The following is a 24,779-nucleotide window of genomic DNA, read 5'->3' as shown; positions in this document are numbered from 1 at the left end:
TGATTGATGAGCAAAGAGATGAATAAATATGATGAGGCTGCAGAGATCTGGGCTCTCCCTCCTAGAGGCTGGGAGTCCCTTGTACCCATCTTTTCTCTATGTTGTATCTTGTGTATGTTTTTTCTTAAGTCTAGCAGCGCCTTCCTTTCATGCACACCCAATGCTGAGCTGGTCACAGCAGTTTAGTAGCTTCAACTGACAAACTTTAGTTTGCTCACCAATTGACAATTTGGCAGGGCTCAGCTGGATCTTGCCTTGTCTGAAGCTGAAAGGTCCACTTCTAGAATAGTTCATTCTCATGGCTGGCAATTTGGAGCTGGCTGTTCGCTGGGTTCCTCATTTCCTGCTAACATGGGGCCTTTCTATGGGGTTGCTTGGGCTTCCTCTTCATATGGCAGCCATGTCCAAGAAGGTGTATTCCTAGGGGCCTGGAAGGAAGCTGCAAGTCTTCACATGATCTAGACTCCAAATTCTCAGGTTCAAGGAGAGAGGAATTAGATTCACCTCTGTCTCAGTCAGGGTTCTCCAGAGAAACAGAGCTAATAGCATCTATCTGTTGGGGACTGCAAGCTGACAGGGTCCTTGTGATTTAGATTTTTGGGGAACAGAGGTGTGGGGGACTGGCAATAAGCTGACAGTCTGCCCAATCCCCCATCTCACTTGCTTGGTTAAGTTGCTAAAGGCTAAGTTTTTCTCCACACCTCCATGTTAGCTGTGATGCTGGAGTGTCTCTTACTTGTCCTATCCCCCATGTCCCTCGGAGAGACTGGAGGTTGTTTTCTTTTTATCTTTCTTTTGTGTAGTTAAGATGTTATGTATGGTGGGAGTTTTCTACACTTGGGAGAATTCTTGGGTTGCCTTGGATCTCTAATTTGTTTTAATGATCTCTAATTTGTTAATGACCTCATTTTGCCCTATAAATAAAGCAGGTAGGGGGGGTGGAGACTTGCTTTTTGCAAGCTATCTCTTGCATTGCAAAGAGACCTCCCAAGCCCACCTTTTTTCTCTTTAAGCCTATTTTCTTTTTTTGTGACAAGGACAGAGAGAGACAGAGAGGGACAGACAGACAGGAAGGGAGAGAGATGAAAAGCATCAGTTCTTTGTTGTGGCACCTTAGTTGTTCATCGATTGCTTTCTCATATGTGCCTTGACCAGGGGACTATAGCAGACCAAGTGACCCCTTGCTCAAGCTGGCGACCTCAGGGTTTCGAACCTGGGCCCTCCACATCAAGTTCAACACTCTATCCACTGCACCACCACCTGGTCAGGCTAAGCCTATTTTTTCTTTTTTTTTTTTTTTGTATTTTTCTGAAGCTGGAAACAGGGAGAGACAGTCAGACAGACTCCCGCATGCGCCTGACTGGGATCCACCCGGCACGCCCACCAGGGGGCGACGCTCTGCCCACCAGGGGGCGATGCTCTGCCCCTCCGGGGCGTCGCTCTGTCGCAACCAGAGCCACTCTAGCGCCTGGGGCAGAGGCCAAGGAGCCATCCCCAGCACCCGGGCCATCTTTGCTCCAATGGAGCCTCGTTGCGGGAGGAGAAGAGAGAGACAGAGAGGAAGGAGAGGGGGAGGGGTGGAGAAGCAGATGGGCGCTTCTCCTGTGTGCCCTGGCCGGGAATCGAACCCAGGACTTCTGCACGCCAGGCCGACACTCTACCACTGAGCCAACTGGCCAGGACCCTAAGCCTATTTTCTTAATTCAGCACTGTTCCCACTCAGAACCTGGAATTACTAGCTGCACTGGTTTGTGGCATCTATCTGTCCATCAATCATCTGTTTATCTATCCATTCATCCATTACATATCTATCACCTACCTATTATGCATCTCTGTCACCTATTTATTGATATCTACCTATTATCTATATATATATTTATCATCTAGCAGTCACCATACATATTTATTTTAAAAGTTACATATAATATATATTTATATATAAATTTATATATTAAGTTTTATATACTTAAGGTATATATTTTTCTCAATGGTATATATGTCTATATATAATCTATTACATGGGGAGGAAAGAAGACAAATTAATTCTTTTTATGACACCACACTTCCCAAGTCTCCCTTCTATGAATTTTGGTGGTGGTCAGGCTAGTTTTTGTGAACAATCACCTCCCACCAAACAGAGAGAAAGAGATGTAGTAGGTATATCAATGAGTAATCACCATATAACTATAGACTCCCAAGCTTAGTGGCTTAAAACAATGACCATTTTATTTTCTGTTATGATTCTTTATGTCGACTGGTCATTTGGAGGCTAAACTGGGCTGGACTGTCCAAATGGCTCTCTCACATGGCTGGAATTGATACTGACTGTTGGCAGGGAAATCAACTGGGGCTGTTGATCAGATTTACATGAATGAGGACTTTCCATGTGGCCTGGTCTTCCTAACAGCATAGGATGAGACCGATTAGCAAATACAAGTGTTTAAGCTGCCAGCTGTCTTCAAGGCCATCATTGGCATGCCAACACCTGCACCATGTACTGTTGGTTAAGCATCCCAGGCCATTCCAGATTCAAGAAGAAGGGAAATAAACTCCTCTTATTAGCAACAATGGCAAAATTTTGCAGCCATCACCTTGGTGGGTCTGGGTTAGAGCCTGAGATTTTGCATTTCCAAAGTGCTGCGTGTGATATCCATGCTGCCAGTCTGAGGACAAGGTTTTGAGTGGCCAGTTCTTAAGAGTTCATGGTTACTAAGTCCCATTCTTCCCTAAATAGATAATAAGCACCTACTACGTGCCAGGATTCACTTTCTCCTGTGCTGTTATATAGAATGACTTGTGGCTCTTTCCTCTTCTTTCCTCCTGCAGTTCCCCAGACCTATGTGGCCAGCCTGCTGCCTATCATCTACCCTGGCCCTGCCCCCAGCTCTTCTCTTGATGGACCTGTCAGCAAGGGGTCCACCCCAGCAGGGGAAGAAATCTAGGGCAGTGTGCTCCAACCTGCTGAGGGCTCCAGGAACAGCCACCTAATCATGTAGGACAGGAAACAATGGGCAAGTTTGGACATTTTCCCAACATTCTATCAGTTGCAGAAGGAAAGTCGGTCCCAATCCTTCCACTAAGATCCATCCTTCAAATTCACCCTCATTTAGAAGCCTGGCCACGGGGAGACCCCCTAGAGCCTGAGACTCCCTCACATAGAAATTTGGGAAGGCGCTGGACGAGATGTGACTCCTCTTGGGCCCTCACTCCAGAGGGAAGACTAAGCCCACAGGACTGGCACAGCCTGCAGCAGAGTGAGGATGAGGCAGGACTCACTCTGGGGCTCCCAGCTCTGCCTGGAGGCAGGACTAGGTGCCCCTGAGGAGCTGGAGAGTCTCTGGGGAGATGTTTGAGACAAGGCTCACCAGGCAAATAAATCAAGTTCAAGTTTTTACCTGCTGAATCCTAGCCTTGGAAGGATAGGGGAAGAAGTAAACTTGGGGCCCAGGGTCACCTTTGTTTACCCCCCCCCCCAATCTGCCTCTCCTCCTCCCGTGGGAGGTGCTAAGTCCTGAGGACCCTGGGCCCAATGTGAAGCAGAGCTAGTTCCTCTCTGGACCCAGCGGGCACCAGGTTCACATTTTGGGTGACTGCCATAGGGGTGGGAGCAGCGGGGCGTGCAGGGATTGGCTGACTCGGCCAAGCCTCGCCTCTTCCAGTTCAGAGGTTGGCCAGGATCAAAGACCTCCCGAAGGAGAGCAACGAGGTCGTGCGGGAACAGGTGATCCGGGCGGGCGGAAGGTGACAGGCTGAGGTTGTGGGAGTTGCGGCTCCTTGCCCAGGGGTGGGAAAGGGCGCTGGCCCTTGTAACTGGAGCCGTCCCTGGCATTCATTTTGGAAGTTTCTTCATTAGTCTTTTTCTTTCTTACTTCTTCCTCTCCGCCTTTCTCTACCTGTCTCTCTCCCTCTCTCTGTCTCTGTCTCCCTCTTCCTCCGTATGCCCTAGGTCTCCTCTCCCTCCTGAGCCCCCATTGGCTCATCTCTGAGCCCTCCCTTCCCTGTCAACAACACTCACCTGCCCCTCTCTGTCCCTGTGCTTCATATCCTTGGCCCTCTCCCTGTTTGTAAGCTGGTCTCTGCCCTGAGCTCACCATTTCCACCCCTATCCTGGACCTTAGGAGCTCACCCTCTGTCTTCCCTGCAGGATGCAGCAGCTGAGCCTGTCCTGGCTGGGACTGGGGCCAGTGGCAGCCTCCCCTTGGCAACTCCTGCTGCTGCTGGGGGCCTCCTGGCTCCTGGCCCGCTTCCTGTCCTGGACCTATGCTTTCTATAACAATTGTTACCGCCTCCGATGTTTCGCACAGCCCCCAAAGCGGAACTGGTTTTGGGGTCACCTGGGCCTGGTGAGTGTGGACATCAGGACAAGTCTGGGGTATCAGGGTGGTTGGGAATGGGGTTTAGAGGTTGGAGTGGGGTCTAGAGCAGCAGGAAAGTGAGGGAGCCCTCTCCTCACTCCCCCACCAGGTCTCTCCCTCTCTGTGCAGTCATTCCCCAGACCTTTCTTGTTCTCACCTTTCCTTGCCCCAAGTCTGCTGTGGATCATGTTCCTGCCTGTCTTTACCCATCAGTGCACCTCTGAGGGTGGGCTGCACAGAGCCAGGTCCCGGAGTCCCCACAATCTCACTGCTGGGCTTAAGGCCCCCTCAAGCTCCACTCCCTGCCTGGACTATCTCTGCAGGCCTCAGGCCAGTGTCTGCTCCTCTCTGGGCCTCTGCTTCCCCAAAGGAATGAACTATGCCCTCTGCCATCCCTTCCCCCTACGCAGGCACGGCAAGGCCAGCGGAGAGGTGTGGGTAGTCTCTTCTCTTCCTGTTGCTAGGCACTGTTCTTATCTTGCCTTCCACTCTCTAGATAGAGAGTGGGCCCTATTGCCCAACTTAAGTCAAAGTTGACCAGTTCACCTTAACGAAGGAATCACTCTGGCCTCTGCCCTCAAGGCCAAACTTCCTGCCCCCTCCCCTATTTCTAACCATATCCCCAGAGGCTTTTTGTCCATGCTGCATCCACCCCCTATTGCCACAATCACACTTTGGACTTTGTTGTCACCCATAAAGTCACTACCTCCAAAGCCACTGACCTGAGTGTTGCGTCCTCTGACCTGAGCCCCCTCTTCCTTCCAGCTCCTTTTTCTTCTTCTTCCATCTTAGACCCGCCAGGATGTCTATTCCCTTCTACGTCCCAGTCCAACAGCTTCCTACTGATCCCACTTCCTTGGATGTATTTAGCTTTGATTCCAGCCTTTGCATGTGGGCTGAACTCTCTTGCCAACTGAGCTTTCCTTCGTGGCCCTTTGGAACACATTTACCTGTTTGAGCTCAACCACCACATCTTCTGAGCTGTTCTTCACAATGATGTTAGAGAAGGTCATGAAACAGCAAAAGGGTGACAGCTAAATCCTCACCTGCCCTCCTCCAGTTCACCCCAATCTGCATGAACCCTCCCATTTACTTGCTCTGCTCTCCCCTTGTGGACAAAGACTTGCCTTCACTCATTGTCCATTCCCCCTGCTTGACCCTCACCTGCTCTAGTCTGACTCACCCAACCATGCTCCTGTGAGATGCATTTGAACTCCAGGTCCCTAAATCCCATCTTGTCCACCTCCAAGCAGCTCTCTGACCTTGCTCAGTGCTCTGTCATCTTGGAAACTCCTTTTTCTCTTGGTTCCAGGACAAGACCCTGCCCTAGTCTTTTTCTACCTCCCTGTGACTCCTCTGTCTCCAGCCTCAGCTTTCCATATGGGGATCTCCTCCTTCACCCCACCTTTTTATATGGGGATCCCCCAGAGTCCTAACCCTCCTCTCTCTCCTGTCTATCCTAAGGCCACCTCTTTACCCAGGGCTCCAGCTCCTGAGTAGACCATCAGTGTAAGTGAAGTCCGAGGCCGTGTGTCCAGCCCCTTCCACCCCTCCTCACAAGGGATTTTTTTTTTTTTTTCTGTGGCAGAGACAGAGAGAGTCAGAGAGAGGGACAGATAGGAACAGACAGACAGAAGGGAGAGAGATGAGAAACATCAATTCTTTGTTGTGGCTCCTTAGTTGTTCATTGATTGCTTTCTCATATGTACCTTGACTGGGGGGCTACAGCAGACCGAGTGAGTGACCCTTGCCAGCAATCTTGGGCTCAAGCTGGTGAGTCTTGCTCAAACTAGATGAGCCCGCGCTCAAGCTGGCGACTTCAGGGTCTCGAACCTGGGTCCTCCCCATCCCAGTCCAACGCTCTATCCACTGCGCCACCGCCTGGTCAGGCTCACAAGGGGATTTTATAAATGCCTTATTCCCAAGTTGGAATCAGAAACCACGGCTCCATCCCCAACCCTGCCCTGTCCTCGGTCTAGGTCATCTTTCCAGTTGCCCACATCCCATACTTTAGGGTCCCCTGGTGCTGCCATCTTTGGCCCCATCATCTTTCTCTGGAAGCCTCTCCCAAGCTCCCTGTCTGGTCTCCTCATTTCAGCTCTTGTTCCCTATCATTGTTTCTCTCTCTCTCTCTCTCTCTACTTGTCTCTCTCTCTCACTCTTACATTTTCTATTGATTTGAGAGAGAGTAGGAGAGAGAAAGAGAAGCATCACTTGTTCCACTTAGTTGTTCCATTTGGTGTGTACTCATTGATTGTTTCTTGTATGTGCCCTGACCAGGGATTGGCTCCATGACTACAGCACACCAGGACAATGCTTTATCCACTTAGCCACTGAGCCAAGGCTCATCCTCTCTCTCTTTAGCCTTGGAAAGATTTTTCTGAAATTTAGTTTAGATCATGCATCTTCTTGGCTAAAAACTGTTTGATGACTGCCTATTGCTCTGTAGATCAAGACTAAATGTTGCCTGCCCTTGCCAACCCCACCCACACCTGGGACACTTAGAACTTCTGCTTTATTGCCGCAATGAGCCAAACCCATCCTACCCCAGGGCCTTTGCTGATACTGCTCTTTTGACTGGAAGCACTTCTTTTCCTATGGTTACCTCATGGATTCCTCCTTATCCTCCCATTTTCAGCTTCCTTTTAGAAACTGTCCTTGACTCTCAGACTTTGACCTCTAACTTGGCCTTGCTCACATTTAAACAATTAATTGTCCAATTATTTGTTTATTATTCATCTCTGCCATTAGGTAATGTCACTAGGGGGTAGACACACTATCTAAAGTGCCCATGCCAGGAGCTGATATACAGTAGGCACTTAATAAATGTTTGATGATGTCACGGTGGAGGCCATGTTCTAGGCCTGGGTGAATTTACAGTCACCTCCCTGGTCATCCAAAGCCAAAGGGATGAGTGAACAGCTCCTCTCCTCCCTTCCCCCTGACTAGCTTATCACAGAACAAGATGTCCTAAGGTCATCACAGAACAGAAGGTCCGAAGCTCATCATGAGGTTGGCTAGATCCTGGGTCTTGGAATGATCTCAGCAAGCCCTGGAGGTGGAGAGAATGTTATAAAGTTACTGCAGTTCTGACTCCTTTTTTTTTTTTAAATTTTTAGAGAGGAGAGAGAGAGAGGGAGAGAGAGAAGACAGAGAGGGAGAGAGAGGAGAGAGAGACAGAGAGAGAGAATGGGGGAGGAGCTGGAAGCATCAACTCCCATATGTGCCTTGACTAGGCAAGCCCAGGGTTTCGAACTGGCGACCTCAGCATTTCCAGGTCGACGCTTTATCCACTGCACCACCACAGGTCAGGCCAGTTCTGACTCCTGTTAAGGGCTTGGGCAAGGAAGATGGCCAGTGGTCATAAGCACTCTTTCCTCCTCCAGTTCGTCTTGCTGTATGACAGTTGAGTCACTCTTCCTCTTTGAAGCAATTTTATTAAGTGCCTCAGGATTCTTGAAGAGCAAAGAATGGGTCATAAAGAGAAAAAAACTTATATCATCTGCCTGGAGCACCTGGGCTATTTGTCAGTCTCTGGTGGGGCATTCTGAGGGCCTGGAGCGGATGCCTCTCCTGGAGGTAATCCACCCTTCTTCCCCTTTTGGGGGACGCAGATTCAGTTTCTCATTTGTAAATGGTATGATTAATGGGCATATCCATAGCTTCAGGAGAGATAGGTAGATAGACAGGACACACTATAAGAGATGATAGATGATACATAGATAGATAATAGAAAATAAGATGATGGATGGAAAGATGATTAGATGATGAATGAATGGATAGATAGATATACAGATGACTATGATAGATGGATAAATGATAGGTAGATGAATAAACAGATAAATTATGGATAGATGAGAGGTGATAGATGAATTGATTGATTGATATACAGATGATATATAGATAATTGATAGACTGATAAATAGACATAGATAGTTGATAGATGATAGATAGATGATGGATAGATGGGAGGATATACATATATATAGTACACACAATAGATGTGTGAACATCTGTGTATGTACTTTTTTACTTCCTCTATTTACCTGTCTCTCTGTGTTCTGTGTCTCCTTCACTCTTTCTCTGTTTCTCTCTTTCTCTGTCCTTATTTCTCTGTCTATCTCTCCAATTCCACAACTGTGTCTTCTTATCTCCATATCCTCCATGGTTCCCCATACCCTCGGAATCAGTCCCTTGCCTCTACCCACTCTTGATGCCCTGTTTGGTCTGCTCTCCTCTCTGCCTGTTGTCTGCCTCTCACTCATGTCACTCTAGTTGCACTGCACACCTTCCTGCTGCTCATAGCCAGGTGCTGGTCCTACAGGTGGTAGGCCTTTGAGTGGGCTATTGCTTTCCATCTATTCATTATCTATTATCTATCTATCTATCTATCTATCTATCTATCTATCTATCTATTCTATCTAATCTATCTCCTAAAGATACAGAGAGGTAAATAGAGTGAGGGGGCAGGGAGAGGCATATAAGTAGATTGACACACAAAAATACAGAGACCAACAGAGAGAGGCTAACTTAGTGAGGTGGAGACAGAGCACTAAGTAATCCAGTCAGAAAGAGTTTGGAGTGGGTGTGGTGGGTAGGGGGGTACAGTGGGCATTTGTAGTATCTGAGGCCCCTGCCAGGCCTTGCCTCATTCCCATCCATTCCCAGGTGAAGATCAATGAGGAGGGCTTGCGGCTTATTGAGGAACTGAGCTACCAATTCCGTGACGTCCACCTTTGGTGGGTTGGGCCCTTCTACCCCGTCCTGAGGCTGGTCCACCCTAAGTTCATTGCTCCCCTGCTCCAAGCCCCAGGTATTTCTCCCAGGAGCTCCTAACCTGTTTCTTCTTTGCCTTTGCTCCCAGCCTTTCCCACCCCTGGACAGACCAGGTTGAGCAGGCAAATGGGCAATGTTGACAGAGACTATGGCTAGGACACTAACCTGCTCAGTGACTGGGAAGGTCCCTGGATCTCTACTTCCCTAAATCTCTTTCAGTTTTGAGTGGTGGAAACTCAACACTATTGATCTAAGTAAAGAAAAGGGATCTATTGATTGAAAAGCTCAGCAAGGGTTGTCTTCAGGCATGGCTGGATCCAAGCCATCAATTGGAAATTTGTCTTCATCTCATGTGTTCTTCTGTGCCAGCCTTCCTCTCATGCTGGTGAAAAAGAGTCCCAGAGCTCAATGGCCACTGAAAAGTGGGCTCATTTCCCATGGACCCAGGAAAAATTGCAGGATTCCTTAAACTGATCTGGCTGAGTTACAGGGACCAGTTCCTCGTCTAATCATTGTGACTTGATTGCCAAAGCTCAGGGTCATATTCTTAGCTCTGGAGTAGAAGATGGTTTGGCATGGTCATTCCTAACTGCTTGAGTGGAGGAGGAGTAGGGTGCTGGTTCCAGGAGAAAGGGATGGATGCTGGACAGGCAGGTGCCAGATGTCCATCCATCAGCATCCTTGCTAGGTGGGCATTTCTTAGGTGAGGAAACTGAGGCTCAGAGGGGCATAGCAGCTCCTCCAGACTGCGGAGCATGCTGAAGCTTTCCTCTTAGTTCTGTATGTTCTCAGCTGCCCTACCTGCCTCTGATGGGAGGAACCTTAAGCTGGAAGGCAATTTGGGATGGGAAGACAGATGGCCAGAGAACTGTGAGAGAAGATCCACCAGACCTCAGCTTGGTTAACTGTGTCTGGTTGGCAGATCTTCATGGTGAGTGGAGCTTAGTAACCAGGAGGGGCAGCATCCTCTGGTTTCTTTTTTTTTTTCTTTTTTTCTTTTTTTCTGAAGCTGGAAACAGGGAGAGACAGTCAGACAGACTCCCGCATGCGCCTGACCGGGATCCGCCCGGCACGCCCACCATGGGGCGACGCTCTGCCCACCAGGGGGTGATGCTCTGCCCATCCTGGGCGTCGCCATATTGCGACCAGAGCCACTCTAGCGCCTGAGGCAGAGGCCACAGAGCCATCCCCGGCGCCCGGGCCATCTTTGCTCCAATGGAGCCTTGGCTGCGGGAGGGGAAGAGAGATACAGAGAGGAAAGCGCGGTGGAGGGGTGGAGAAGCAAATGGGCGCTTCTCCTGTGTGCCCTGGCCGGGAATCGAACCCGGGTCCTCCGCACACTAGGCCGACGCTCTACCGCTGAGCCAACCGGCCAGGGCTTCCTCTGGTTTCTTTAAGGACAAAGGAGCCTCTGACCTAAGCACATAATGCTGTGTATAAGGTGGAGGAGAACACTGAGAAAGTCTGGGTCACACCTGAGCCATGTCTGGGACATTAATGGGACCGTATTTAAGTCCTGTCTGGGGCTTATTAGTGGGACATGCTGAGGCCATGTCAGATTGCCTTTGTATCCATTTCAGAGCATGCTGTCAGGGTATGTCATGCATGTTGGAGCCATGTTAGGACATGTTAACACACGTTGAGGTAATGTCCTAGTCCCTATAAAGGCATTTCATCAAGCGCTGGACTGTGCTTGGGTGTATAGAACATGTTGGATCATATAGGAGCCATGTGAAGACATTCTGGGCACGCTGTGCCATGTTGGGGTGTGTCTAAGCATGCAGGGGCATGTCTTTGGGCTCTGCCGTCGCTCTGCTCTGCGTTGTAGCCTGGTCTGACCCCCCTCACCTCCCCGCTCCTTGTTGTTTCCTCTGCCCTTATTTCATTTCTGTTATGCTGGGCTTGGAGGGGGAATACAGACTCCTGGCTGGGAGCCTCCTCCCCCCACCAAAAGTTCTCCTTTCTTCTCCATGGCCCTTGATGGTCCTCATTTATGTCAGCCGCCGTTGCACCCAAGGACATGTTTTTTTACAACTTCATGAAGCCCTGGCTGGGTGAGTAACTGAGGGTGAACGGGTTTGGGGAAAGCCTTCGGGGCCCAGGGGAAGGCACTGCCCTTGCCCACTCCCCATGGCTGCCTCTACTAGGGGATGGGCTTCTGCTGAGTGCTGGTGAGAAGTGGAGCCACCACCGCCGCCTGCTGACACCTGCCTTCCACTTTGACATCCTGAAGCCCTATATGAAGATTTTTAACAAGAGTGCAGACATTATGCATGTGAGTTTTTTAAATCCTGGGTCCCAGGTGAAGCCTTGGGAAAGGGGGCATGGCCTAACACACATAACATCTGGAGTCCTGGCTCTGTTGGATGGCTTTGGGTCCACTGCATTTCCTCTCTAAGACTCTGTTTCTTCATCTGTAAAATTGAGGTAATAATCCCTTTTAAATGGTAGTCAAGATGATGTAATTAGATCATGTTTCTGGCAGCAGTGCTCAGAAGGCTTTAATTTCTAGTCTGCTCACTGAAGCCCTCTAAATTCAAGATGGTAATGATAAAGATTGAATAGTAGTTCTTTCTGCATAACAAACCACCTTAATACTCCTGGGCTTGGAAAAATTAGTATTTGTTATTGCTTTGGAGGTGACGGATCAGTCGAGGAGTCCTTCTTGTCTTGGCTGAAATCACACAATCTGTGGTCATGACTGGGTTTAGGAGACAGCTCTGCTGATCCAGGCTCAATTCTGTCACATGTTTGGGGCTTGACTAGCTGGTGACTGGTCTAGGATGGCCTTGGTCGTACAACTGGACTTCTGTATTTGTCTTTCATTTTCTAGCCTGGGCTCACTTGCATGGTGGAGACTACATTCCAAGAGAATGATCAGAAACATGTAGTGCCCTTGAAGCCTAGTTTCAGAATTAGCACACCATCATTCCCATCTTCTATTGGCTGATGCAAGTCCTACATCCAGCTCTGAGTCAAGAGGTGGATAAAGAGGTCCCACCTCCTAATGGAAGAACTGCAGTGTCTCATTGCAAAGGATGAGGATATAAGGAGGGACAAAGAAATGGAAACATTTTTTGCCATCACCTAGCACTGTGATAATGATGAAGATGATGATGATGATGATAGCTAACAGTTACTTAGCACTTACTTACTGTATGCCTAAAACGGTGTGCCAGTTCCATGGCATATGTTGTATAATTTAATTTTAACAACCCTACAAGGTGGAGATGATTATTATTGCCACTTTACAGATGTAAAAGAAGGTCAGAGAGGTTAGGGAGCTTGCCCAAGTTGACACAGCTAGTAGGTGAGCTATGAGTGGTGGATCAGGAATTTTAACCTAGTTTGTCTGACTGGAAAAGTGGTTGCCTTAATTTTACTTAAGCTTTGACAAATGGGTCCTAGAAGAGGTCAATGACCTTGACCCCAAGCCTCCTGACTCCCAGCCATGGGTTCTTCATGTCTTAAAAGTAACAGATTCAATCCCCACTCAAGCCTAATCTTCTCTGGGCATGAGTGCTTGGGACAGAGGACCAAGAAGCAGGGTCTGGGGGAGTCCATCCAGGTGGTTAGGAATGGGGAAGGGCTCAGGGAAGCCCCAGCACTGTTTCCTTCTTTTTCCAGGCCAAGTGGCAGCGCCTGGCCTCAGAAGGCATCACCCGTCTGGACATGTTTGAACACATCAGCCTTATGACCCTGGACAGTTTGCAGAAATGTGTCTTCAGTTTTGACAGCAATTGCCAAGAGTGAGTCTCTGCCTGTAGCCTGGGAACATGAGTCACAGGCCCAAGGGAGTAGATGGAGGGTGGACTGAGCAGGGCAATCATAAGAGCTTTCCTGGAGAAGGTGGGTCAGAGCTAGGCATTTAAGGATGAAGCTGGGGAATAACAAAAAGCAATCCCTTCAGGTAAGTAGAAATGTTTGATAAAGACCAGGAGAATAGAATGAGCAGGTATGTGCAACAATGAGGAGACATCTTAGAAATGAGATTGGAGGGTTTAGCAGGAGCTGGATCTTATTTATATTTATTTATTTATTTATTTTTTATAGGGACAGAGAGAGAGTCAGATAGAGGGATAGATAGGGACGGACAGACAGACAGGAACGGAGAGAGATGAGAAGCATCAATCATCAGTTTTTCGTTGCGACACCATAGTTGTTCATTGATTGCTTTCTCATATATGCCATGACCGTGGGCCTTCAGCATACTGAGTAACCCTCCGCTCGAGCCAGTGACCTTGGGTCTAAGCTGGTGAGCTTTTTGCTCAAGCCAGATGAGCCCACGCTCAAGCTAGCAACCCCGGGGTCTCAAACCTGGGTCCTTCTGCATCCCAGTCCAATGCTCTATCCACTGCGACATCACCTGGTCAGGCAGGAGCTGGATCTTAATGATATTCAAGAGGTAGGCAAAGAGGTATGAACTATATCCTGAGGTTTCCAGGGAGCTGTGGAAGACATTAAAATATATGAGGGGTGTCGTCAGAGCTGAGCTTAGACATCTGAGTAGAGAGATGATTGACTCAGGATGCAAGGAGACCAGGACTGAGTTTGGTCAGGAGAAAATGGGCATATTTGAGAAAAACTGAGGAAGAATGGGCAGGAGCAGATATTGCATAGGAGAGAGAGAGGAGATGAGCATGATTCCTGAGCTTTGTCCTGGGGTCTAGGACATGAGGCAGCTTGTAGAGATAGAAGCAGGTTTGCAGGGCATCCTTTTCTGGATTGAATGTGTTCCTGGGTTCTGGCTGGGAGGGCTTCCCAGGATTTCATGTGTGTTAAGGAGCTGTTTCTGGCTTGGTGCTGCAGGAAGCCCAGCGAATATATTGCTGCTATCTTGGAGCTCAGTGCCCTCGTGACAAAACGGTCCCAGCAGCTATTCTTGCACACGGACTTCCTGTACTACCTCACCCCTGATGGGAGGCGCTTTCGCAGGGCTTGCAACCTGGTGCACAACTTCACAGACGCCGTCATCCAGGAGCGCCGCCGCACCCTCATTAGTCAGGGTTCCCATGACTTTCTCAAAGCCAAGGCTAAGGCTAAGACTTTGGACTTCATTGATGTGCTCCTGCTCTCCAAGGTGGGCTTCTCTGGGATCTGAATTCAAGAGGTAGAATGGACTTTGATTTCAAATGTCAAATCGAAGAACTTAGTCTTGAAGCAGAGGGCACTGGAGAGCCATGAGGGTGCTTGAGAAAGGGAAGAATGGTCAGAAATAAGTCATAGACATGACTGTGTAGAAGGCTGTCTGGAAGAAGTAAACAGGAGGCAGCAGACTGGGGAGGAAACGTGTGGGGTGAGCTCTTGAGATGAGGAGGGAAGGATCCTGCTTGGATGATGGAGCTTCAGGGACTGTTTCAGGTTAGGCATTGGCATCCTCACAGCCTGCGTGATTTAAGGCATCTTGCACTTTCTCAAGGGTGAAGATGGGAGGAAGCTGTCAGATGAGGATATCCGAGCTGAGGCTGATACCTTCATGTTTGAAGGTGAGGGTCTCAGTGTGGGACTACAGAGGAGTAGGGGTCTGTCTATCCCAGGGACTTGGAGGTGGGCCCTGCATCACCCCATCCCACCTTATCCTCCCCACCCTCCCTGAGGTCCTCGACATAAGGGTGCTTCCCACCTTCTGGTGCTGAAGCAGCCCAGAGACCCGAGCCTGTCTGACTTCCTTTCAGGCCACGACACCACAGCCAGCGGCCTCTCCTGGATCCTGTACAACCTCGCAAAGCACCCAGAATACCAAGAGCGCTGCCGGCAAGAAGTGATACAGCTTCTGGGGGACCGTGAGCCTAAGGAGATTGAATGGTGAGTGCTGGTTCTCATGGCTTCTTCCTGAGCTGCTCTCATTGACTCTGCTCCTGAAACGGGGAGGAGAAAGATCTTTCTGTTGATTCTGCCACCCTATTAGTGGGAATGGAAACAGAGCCCAGAGGCAGGGACTGATATCCAGCCTGGATAGCAGGGGAACGTTTGCCAGCTTTTGGGACAGAAAGATCAGAGTGTCCACATTTATTGCCCTACTAATTTGCTATGTGATTTTAATAAAATCAGTTTCCTTTTCTCAGCACCACTTTTCTCCTCTGTCAAGCGTGTGTGTGTGTGTGTGTGTGTGTGTGTGTGTGTGTGAGAGAGAGAGAGAATCTCTCCCCACAGGACTGCATGGAGAATTGCAACACTGCATGTAGAACCTATGCCATCCAGCATGCATTCAATAGATGAACTTCTTCCCTCCCTTGCACTTCTGCCTGAAGTTGCAATTTTTTCCCGAAAGATCCTACTTCCCTTAATTTTTGCTCTTTTTTCTAATTCCCACCTAATAGTCTATTCCAGAGATTCCCAAGAACTCTTTGGGGGTAAAAACTCATCCATCTTTTCATTCAGTAAACAGGTCCACACTGCCTACCCTTTCCCAACTCAGTGTCCAGTCTCATATGAGCCCTACCTGGGCAAGGCTGGGGCTGGAGGAAAGGAGGTGAGGCTGGATAGTGAAACAGCAAATCTGAGTTCACTTTATCTAGTGAAGAGTGCTCCCAGCCAGGGGGATAGCTTGAGAGTGCAAAGGCCAGGATGAAGCATGCAGGAGTGAGCCTGGCATGTTTGGAAGGAAGTAAAGGTGCCTGGATTCTGGTGACATTTATAGTGTGAAAAACCAGAGGGGCTCCCAGTGAGGCTGAATTGGTCATGGAAGCTCCCCTGGAGTGTTTGGAAACCAGATAAGAGTTTCAAAGGGTGTCACTGCAATTCTTTTGGGAAGTCAGTATGAACTAAAAGGTAAAAGCAGGCAGAGATGCTGCCATTAGGGTCTCACACTGTGCAGAAATGGTCAGGCAGTAGTGGCCATGGGCTTAGTCATTGGCTGGGGGCTGCTTGGGTGTGACCTTGGTTTGAATGCTGCAGCAGGGTCCAGAGAACCTACAGCTTTAGGCTGTTGGCTAATTGTTCTCCTCTCAGCTACACAGCAGACTTTATGGAAGGGGAAGCCATGACTAACACAGAGCAGTGGGGAGCCATGGGAGATGTTTGAGCAGGGGAGAGACAGGTCAAACATGAGCATTAGAAATATCTCTCTGTAACTATAGGGACAAACTGGAGGGTATAAGCTGGGGCCTGGGGTTCCAGGAGCCAAATTCTGGGCCAAGGGCTAAAGAATGGAAAGAAGATCTTAGAAAGAACAAGCACTTTGGAGGTAGTGTCCTCAACTTCAAGGCTTTGCTCGGCCCAGCAGTCCTGTGAGGTGGAGAGATGTTTTTCTTTCACCTTCAAAAACTTACGCACTTGGTAAAAATTCATATAGTACCAAATGATTTACAATAACTTTAAACCTTCCTCTTTTTTTTCTCCCAGCTTTATTGAGATATAATGGACATATAACACTGTAAGTTTAAGGTGTACCATGTGATGATTTCATAGACATGTATATTGCACAATGGCTACTATAAAGTTGGTTAACACACTCATCACTTTGTACAGGGAGTAGATGAGGATCTAATTCTTTTCATTTCCACACCACCAATTCTCTAAATACCTCCTACCACAGCATCCATTGTCCGAGGCTTTGTGGGGCCTTCTTGACCAAATACTAAAATTTCACCTGTTCGTGTGATCTCTGAGCTCTCTATTCTGTTCCATGGGTCTGTTTTTCTGTTCTTGCAACAATACCTCATTGGTTTTTTTCTTACCTTACTTTTGTGATGAGTCTTAATATATGGTAGATTGAGTTCTTTTTCTTTGATCTTTTATTTTTAAATTGACCTAGCTCTTAATTCTTTCAAATTGAATAACGTAACCAAGTTCCAAGAAAACCTCAACTAGATTTTTATTGGATTGCATTGTAAATATTGATTAATTTAGATAGAATCGGCACTGTTGTATTAGGTCATCCGAACTTAGAGTGTGGAGTGGCTCTTACTTATTTAAATAACCTTCCAAGTTCATCAGAGATATATTTTTTGCTGTAAGGTAATTTTATAATTTAAAAAGCTTTTTAGGCAAATGTACTAGTGCTTTAAAGAATACTGTGCTGTGTTTTGCTCAGAAATGGTTCTAAAATACCAGCCTGCATTTCCTTCTAGCCACTTTTGTGACTGACTGATTGATTGATTGCTTAGTTGGTTGATTTTTATGAGCAAGAGAGGGAGAGGAAGGGGGGAAAAGAGGGAGAAGCATTAATTTGTTGATTTTTTTTCTCATATGTGCCCTGATGGGGGCTTGAACCAGCAACCTCGGCACTCCAAGGCCAATGCTCTACTCACTACGATACTGGCCAGAGCCGACTTTCTAATGTTTAAATTTTTGGTTTGTCTGGAACTTATTTTGTTATAATGATGGTCAGAGTGAGGCAGGGAGAGGGTCTCCTGAGGCAGAAAGAGGACTGGGGTGGGGGTGGGGATACTCTGCTTTTGCTCTCTGGGTAACTGTTGGGGGCTCCTTAGGGACGACCTGGCCCAGTTGCCCTTCCTGACCATGTGCATCAAGGAGAGCCTGCGCCTGCACCCCCCAGTCACGGTCATCTCCCGCTGCTGTACCCAGGACATTATGCTCCCTGACGGCCGTGTCATCCCTAAAGGTGCTGGCAATGACAAGGGGAGGAGGGTGGTGGTCTCATCAGTGGGGACCTTGTCCTGACTACTCCCATCTCCCCCATAGGAAACATCTGTGTCATCAGCATCTTTGGGGCTCATCACAACCCATCAGTATGGCCGGAACCTAAGGTATTGCCCCTTTCCATTTCCATCCTGAGACCTGGTGATGGGGTGGGATCTTGACCCGGGAAATCAGACACTCCTCCTCCATTGCATCCACATGTCTTTTCTGAGGGTGTCTGTATGTTCTGAGAACCTCCAGCAAGCCTGTCTCTCTTCACTCCCAGGTATACAACCCCTTCCGCTTCGACCCAGAAACACCCCAAAAGAGGTCACCTCTGGCATTTATTCCCTTCTCAGTGGGGCCCAGGTGAGTTCAACTGGTGTCTGAAGCTGGGAAAGGATGTGGGTAGTGGGACTCAAGGGATATTGCCAGCCTGCATGGGGTTCCCAGGCATTGTCCGGGTGCCCACTCCTTCCCGCCCACAGGAACTGCATCGGGCAGACGTTCGCCATGGCCGAGATGAAGGTGGTGGTTGCGCTCACGCTGCTGCGCTACCGCGTCCTGCCTGATGTGGAGCCGCGCAGGAAACCTGAGCTGATCCTGCGCACGGAGGAAGGACTTTGGCTGCGGGTGGAGCCGCTAAGCACAGGCCATCAGTGACCCTTCTCTGCCTGGCTTGTCCTTACACACCTCCCTTTGTAGGTTTCCAGAAGAAAAGACAAAAAACTGTGTTGTCACCGCTGCCCCAGCCTCCCAGAGAGCCAGCAGTGGGTGCTTGGGACCAGTGAGGACCCAGGGAGCCGGTGTGGCTGTGGGAGGAGTTCCGGTGTCTATGAGCCTTAGACTCTGACTGCCTCTCCTACCGACCTGACCTGGGTCCCTGATCAAGGGTTCTCCCAAAGCCCAATCATGGCTTGATAGTGCAAGTAATGGGGAATAATGGCAGATGTTTGAGCAGGAGAGGGACCAGGTTTAAGGGTAGACTTAAGGGGACATTTGAGACTCTGAGTCACACAGGAGAACCCACAGTGACACTACACTCTGGTCACCTGACTTCAGTTATGATCTCCTAATATATCTAACCTTTTCTCCCCTCAGAATCTTTCACAATGCTTCTATGATTACTATGTTACAATGTTTACTTAAACATAACAAGCCTGGTTGCATTATACAGTTTGTGCCTGGTCTCTGTAATTACTTGATCTGTTCTTATCTGTTGTTTCTGCTGATTTTCACACATAGGGTCAGTGTTCTTGTGTGTCTAGTTATCTTTTACTGGATAATGACTATCATATTTGAGAAAAATAATTGTAGAATTTGGAGAAGACAGCATTCTTTAAGAGGAGGCCTGGGAAGCCTACTGGTTGAGGATTATGCTAAATGAAGTTCAAGGTTTCCTATGCCCAAGGTTACTAAGGCAGTTTGAATCAATCTGAAATCACTTGCTGGTGATTTCTTTTTTCTCTCTCTCTTTTTTTTTTCTTTTTCAGAGACAGAGAGAGTCAGAGAGAGGGATAGATAGGGACAGACAGGAACAGAGAGAGATGAGAAGCATCAATCATTAGTTCTTCGTTGTGACACCCTAGTTGTTCATTGATCGCTCTCTCATATGTGCCCTGACCAGGGGGCTACAGCAGACGTAGCAACCCCTTGCTTGAGCCAGCGACCCTGGGCTCAAGCTGGTGAGCTCTTGCTCAAACCAGATGAGCCCGCGCTCAAGCTGGTGACCTCGGGGTCTCGAACCTGGGTCCCCCGCATCCCAGTTCGATGCTCCACCCACCGCGGCACCACCTGGTCAGGCTGGTGATTTCTATTGTAACTTTTTGAGAGCTCCACTATGTGAGGAGAGTTTTATGATCACCCCTTTTTTTCCCCCACTGTAACACTGTTTTACATTTAGATGTTCCTTGCAAAGGACTTGATCACTCTTTAGAATTTTGTTTTTAATCAAGTGAGAGGCAGAAAGGTGGAGAGGCAGACTCCTGTATGTACCCCAACCGGGCCCCCCCTGGCAACCCCCATAAGGGGCTGATGTCCTGACCATCTGGAAGCGCTGCTCTGTTGCTCAGCAGCTGAGCTATTTTAGCGCCTGAGGCAGGCCATGGAGCCACCCTCAGCGCCCAGGGCCAACTTGCTTATTCAAGCCATGGGTGTGGCAGGAGAAGAGGGAGAGAAAGGGAGGGATGGAGAAGCAGATGGTCATTCTCCTGTGTCCTGACAGGAAATCAAACCTGTTATTTCCACATGCTGGGCAACGCTGTATGGCTGAACCAATCGGCCAGGGCTGATAATTTTCCCTTTTTATGTAACCTTGGACTTTGATTTTCCTCCCCAATTAGGAGGTAATCAAAATAGAGTTTCAGCCTGACCTGTGGTGGCGCAGTGGATAAAATGTTAACCTGGAACGCTGAGGTTGCTGGTTCAAAACCCTAGGATTGTTGGGTCAAAGCACATATGGGAGTTGATGTTTCCTTCTCCTCTCCCGTTCTCTGTCTCTCTCTCTCTCTACTCCTTCTCTCCTCTCTAAAAGTGAATAAATAAAGTCTTTAAAAAAATAGAGTTTCACATTTTCCTGACTTGGGGAATGCTTGGAAGGCAAAAGTATAAGTCATGTTCATTTTATCTCTGGGTTTCTATTTTCATTTAATAGTGTCTTTGTAAGTCTCTATCATCTTTTCAGGTCATTTATTCATTTAAGAAACTATAAAAGTAGCCAGCATTAAGAGGTGATTTTTAAAAGCTAAAAGTTTGCCTGACCAGGCTGTGACACAATGGATAGAGCATCGGACTGGGATGCGGAAGACTCAGGTTCGAGACCCTGAGGTCGCCAGCTTGAGCACGAGCTCATCTGGTTTGAGCAAAAATTCACCAGCTTGGACCCAGGGTCACTGGCTCAAGCAAGGGGTTACTTGGTCTGCTGAGGGCCCGTGGTCAAGGCACATATGAGAAAGCAATCAATGAACAACTAAGGTGTCGCAATGAGCAATGAAAAACTAATGATTGATGCTTCTCATCTCTCTCTGTTCCTGTCTGTCTATCCCTCTCTCTGACTCTCTCTCTGTCTCTGTAAAAAAATAAATAAATAAAAAATAAAAGCTAAAAGTTTAATCCAAATAACCTAGTTTGCCATTGATGGAAACAAAGTCTCAATTGGGTATTAAATGGCCATGATACAATTGCTACTACATTCTTGGATGTGTTAAGAGTGATAATTTTCTTTAAGTGTTTAGAGTTTCAGACCACAAAAACCCACATCCAATGACACACATTGTTGTTTTGATAGTCAACAAGGTAGACTGTGTCAGAGACTGCTAATTTTGTATCCTGATATCATTTATACCCTCTTAGAATTCCTAGTTTTTAGTTAGGTGTATGGCAGGCTGAAATACAAATAATTTTTTAGAGCTTTTCTTGAAGCTAGATTGATTAAATGGCTATGTCCTATCTCATATGAAGAAGTCAAAGATTATGTGGTCATTCTGGAGACCTTCCTTAAGAGAAACCTGGAACACTTTCTCTGCCCAGTTTCTCCTCATTATTCTTCCTGCTGCTTGAAAAAATGATGGCATAGCTGGGGCCCCATGTTGAATCATGAGAACAAAACTACTCTTTAAGGAAGGTGGAGCAGGTAACTAGAAGGAGTAAGAGTCAGATGAGCCTGGATCCACCACAGCCTGGGGTTGTGCTCTCTAGGCCACAATCCCAGTCTGCTATTTACTAGTTGTTTGGCTTGGGGAACATCATTTCTCTCTCTAAGCCTCCATTTACTTTAAATTGTAAATGCTTCATGTCCCTGTTGTGGAGATTGAATAAGTAAGCATGTGCAACACAATGGAGACATCTGGTAAGCTTCAGTCCCTAGTGAGAATTTCCTCCCTTTCCCTTCTTTTTGCATCACATTCCAAAATTTGAATTTTTTTAAAGTCATAAAAGTTAGGTTTTGGGAAATGTGGCAACCGATGTTAAAAAAAGCCCACAAAACTATCATTAGAAGATTCAGTAAAATTTAAGTATCTGTGGTTACATATGAGAAATTACAAGGGTCTTTGATGCATAGCTGGCCTGGAGTGTGAAGCGAAACACTGAGGAGAGGGGGAAAACCCAATACTTCTTCCCCCCAGAGAGGTATGACCTGCCTGGACTTTATTTTAACCTAGATGTTGCAGGAAATGGAGGTCTCACGGGTCTGCAATAGTAGGAGGAAGATGGAAGGCGGGCAGGGCTCGCATTTCCTTCAGCACTTGGATAGCGGCAGCCCCAGGACTTGCTCCCTCTGGCTTGGTGGTGGGGTGCCCCCCCCCACAAGTGTCAGAACATTTCAGGAGCTCACAGTTTGGGAGCCAGCAGGCTTACTGGCTGCAAAATAAAACAACACAAAACCACTGCAACATGGCCCTGGCCGGTTGGCTCAGCGGTAGAGCATCGGCCTGGCGTGTGGGGGACCCGGGTTCGATTCCCGGCCAGGGCACACAGGAGAAGCGCCCATTTGCTTCTCCACCCCCTCCTCCTTCCTCTCTGTCTCTCTCTTCCCCTCCCGCAGCCAAGGCTCCATTGGAGCAGGGATGGCCCGGGCGCTGGGGTGGCTCCTTGGCCTCTGCCCCAAGCGCTAGAGTGGCTCTGGTCTCGGCAGAGCGACGCCCCGGAGAGGCAGAGCATCGCCCCCTGGTGGGCAGAGTGTCGCCCCTGGTGGGCGTGCCGGATGGATCCCGGTCGGGCGCATGCGGGAGTCTGTCTCTCCCCGTTTCCAGCTTCAGAAAAATACAAAAAAACCCCCAAAAAACCAAAACCAAAAACCACTGCAACATGAAATGAGCAAATATTTAATATAATTGAAGCTGAAAATCATATTCTTTCTTTGCTTTTAGAATTCTTATTTAAAAATATTTTTCTTCTTGCCTGACCTGAGGTGGCGCAGTGGATAAAGCGTCGACATGAAATGCTGAGATTGCCAGTTCAAAACCCTGGGCTTGCCTGGTCAAGGCACATATGGGAGTTAATGCTTCCTGCTCCTCCCCCCTTCTCTCTCTTTCTTTCTCTCTCTCTCTCTCTCCTCTAAAATGAATAAATAAAAATAATTAAAAAAAATAAAAATATTTTTCTTATTCCTCTAATGACACATCTTCTGAGCATGTGTGAGGTTTCCCTGCTGTAAGTGGGCTGATCTTTATTCAGTGTATATGAGTGTGTGTGACTGAATGTCAGTATACGTGTGACTGTGTGTGCATTTCAACTCATCTGATTTTCACACCCACATTACTACTTCCCCAGTTTTTAGGTAAGAACACTGAGACAAAGAGGTGAAGGGACCTGTCTCAATTTGCATGGCTAGTCCTGGTTTGAACCCTTGTACTTGGAGTCCTTGTTCTGAACCACACTGTCCTCTGGCTTCTCACGGGCCTTATATATTCAGTCCTACTACATGCCAGTCACAGTGCTGAGCAATTTTCCTTTGAAAAATATAATGTACGCCTGGCCTGTGGTGGTGCAGTGGATTGGAGCACTGACCTGAAGTGAAACAGGGAGAGACAGTCAGACAGTCTCCCACATGCACCCAACAGGGATCCACCCGGCACGCCCACCATGGGGCGACACTCTGCCCCTCCGGGGGGTCGCCATGTTGCGACCAGAGCCACTCTAGCACCTGAGGCAGAGGCCACAGAGCCATCCCCAGCACCCGGGCCATCTTTGCTCCAATGGAGCCTTAGCTGCGGGAGGGGAAGAGAGAGACAGAGAGGAAAGCGGGGCGGAGGGGTGGAGAAGCAAATGAGCGCTTCTCCTGTGTGCCCTGGCCGGGAATCGAACCCGAGTCCTCCGCACGCTAGGCTGACGCTCTACTGCTGAGCCAACCGGCCAGGGCGCAACTATTTCTCATCACCCCCCCTTCTCTCTGTAAAATCAATAAATCAAATCTTAAAGCCTGACCAGGCGGTGGCGCAGTGGATAAAGCATCAGACTGGGATGCGGAAGACCCAGGTTCGAGACCCCGAGGTCACCAGCTTGAGCATGGGCTCATCTGGTTTGAGCAAAAGTTCACCAGCTAGCCTGACCTGTGGTGGTGCAGTGGATAAAGTGTCGACCTGAAATGCTGAGGTTGCCAGTTCAAAACCCTGAGCTTGCCTGGTCAAGGCACATATGGGAGTTGAAGCTTTCTGCTCCTCCCCCCTTTCTCTCTCTCTCTCTCTCTCTCTCTCTCTCTCTCTCTCCTCTAAAATGAATAATAACAAAAAAAGTTCACCAGCTGGACCCAAGGTCGCTGGCTTGAGCAAGGGGTTACTTGGTCTGCTGTAACTCCACAGTCAAGGTACATATGAGAAAGCAATCAATGAACAACTACGGTGTAGCTACGAAAAACTAATGATTGATGCTTCTCATCTCTCTCCGTTCCTATCTGTCCCTGTCTATCCCTCTCTCTGTCTCCCTAAAAAATAAATAAATAAATAAAGACATCACAATGTTTAAAAAAAATCTTAAAATATATATATATAAAGTACAATTACATATGTTAATAATTATAATTTAAACCACCAGGCAGTCTTTCTATAAGAAAAAGAAACAATTGGTAAGTGTAGACATTTAAAGTAGAAAATGTTCCTCTCTCTCCCCTTCCCATTCCAGGGATTGTTCTTTCAGATTTCGCTGTGCCTGAGCCACCACCCATGAACACCCACGTGACTGGCTTGCTTCGGATTTCCACCACTTTGGGGAATGTAACTGTCAGGGCCTGGCAGCTACCTCAGATGAGATAAATGAAGAGCATGGAAGAAGGGACCATTTACAAAGGTGTGAGCAGGGCCAAGGGACACCATCAAGGCTAGGGCAACATCTGGAGGCCAGCATTATCTGAGAGCTGCCACCACTACCGGTTGATGGGATCAGGGAACAAGCTGTTCCTGGAATCCAGAGGGAGTATCTATAACTGAACATGAAGGTAAACTTTGGCGGAGGACAGATGTCATTCCCCTAGTCCCTTCTGATTGCCTGCAGTGGCCTCCCATTGACCAAACACTATCTTATTGACTTAGTGAGACTGAAGGTAGGTAGTTGGCCAAAGACACATAATGT

General features: G+C 48.1%; 1 protein-coding gene across 4 annotated transcripts; it reads left to right on the top strand.

Annotated features, from left to right (window-relative positions):
* Window positions 1-3,590: 3,590 nt before the first annotated feature.
* Window positions 3,591-18,888, top strand: LOC136331906 (cytochrome P450 4F3-like). 4 transcript variants are annotated; one of them, XM_066271078.1, is made up of 13 exons: window positions 3,591-3,721; window positions 4,145-4,343; window positions 9,024-9,168; window positions 11,132-11,185; window positions 11,279-11,406; window positions 12,759-12,880; window positions 13,941-14,211; window positions 14,551-14,617; window positions 14,807-14,936; window positions 17,564-17,697; window positions 17,778-17,842; window positions 18,001-18,083; window positions 18,203-18,888. In XM_066271078.1, exons 2-13 carry the CDS (start codon window positions 4,146-4,148, stop codon window positions 18,375-18,377), a joined length of 1,572 nt encoding a protein of 523 aa, XP_066127175.1. In that variant the 5' UTR covers window positions 3,591-3,721; window position 4,145; the 3' UTR covers window positions 18,378-18,888. The 4 variants fall into 4 exon arrangements, with proteins under 4 accessions (XP_066127175.1, XP_066127179.1, XP_066127187.1 ...); XM_066271082.1 differs by having other exon boundaries at window positions 3,687-3,741; XM_066271090.1 differs by having other exon boundaries at window positions 3,709-3,754.
* Window positions 18,889-24,779: the final 5,891 nt, after the last annotated feature.

Source organism: Saccopteryx bilineata, chromosome 1, assembly GCF_036850765.1.
Source record: "Saccopteryx bilineata isolate mSacBil1 chromosome 1, mSacBil1_pri_phased_curated, whole genome shotgun sequence".
NCBI lineage: Eukaryota > Metazoa > Chordata > Mammalia > Chiroptera > Emballonuridae > Saccopteryx > Saccopteryx bilineata.
The sequence above is the reverse complement of the archived record's forward strand: the minus strand, read 5'-3'. Positions and strand labels throughout refer to the sequence as shown.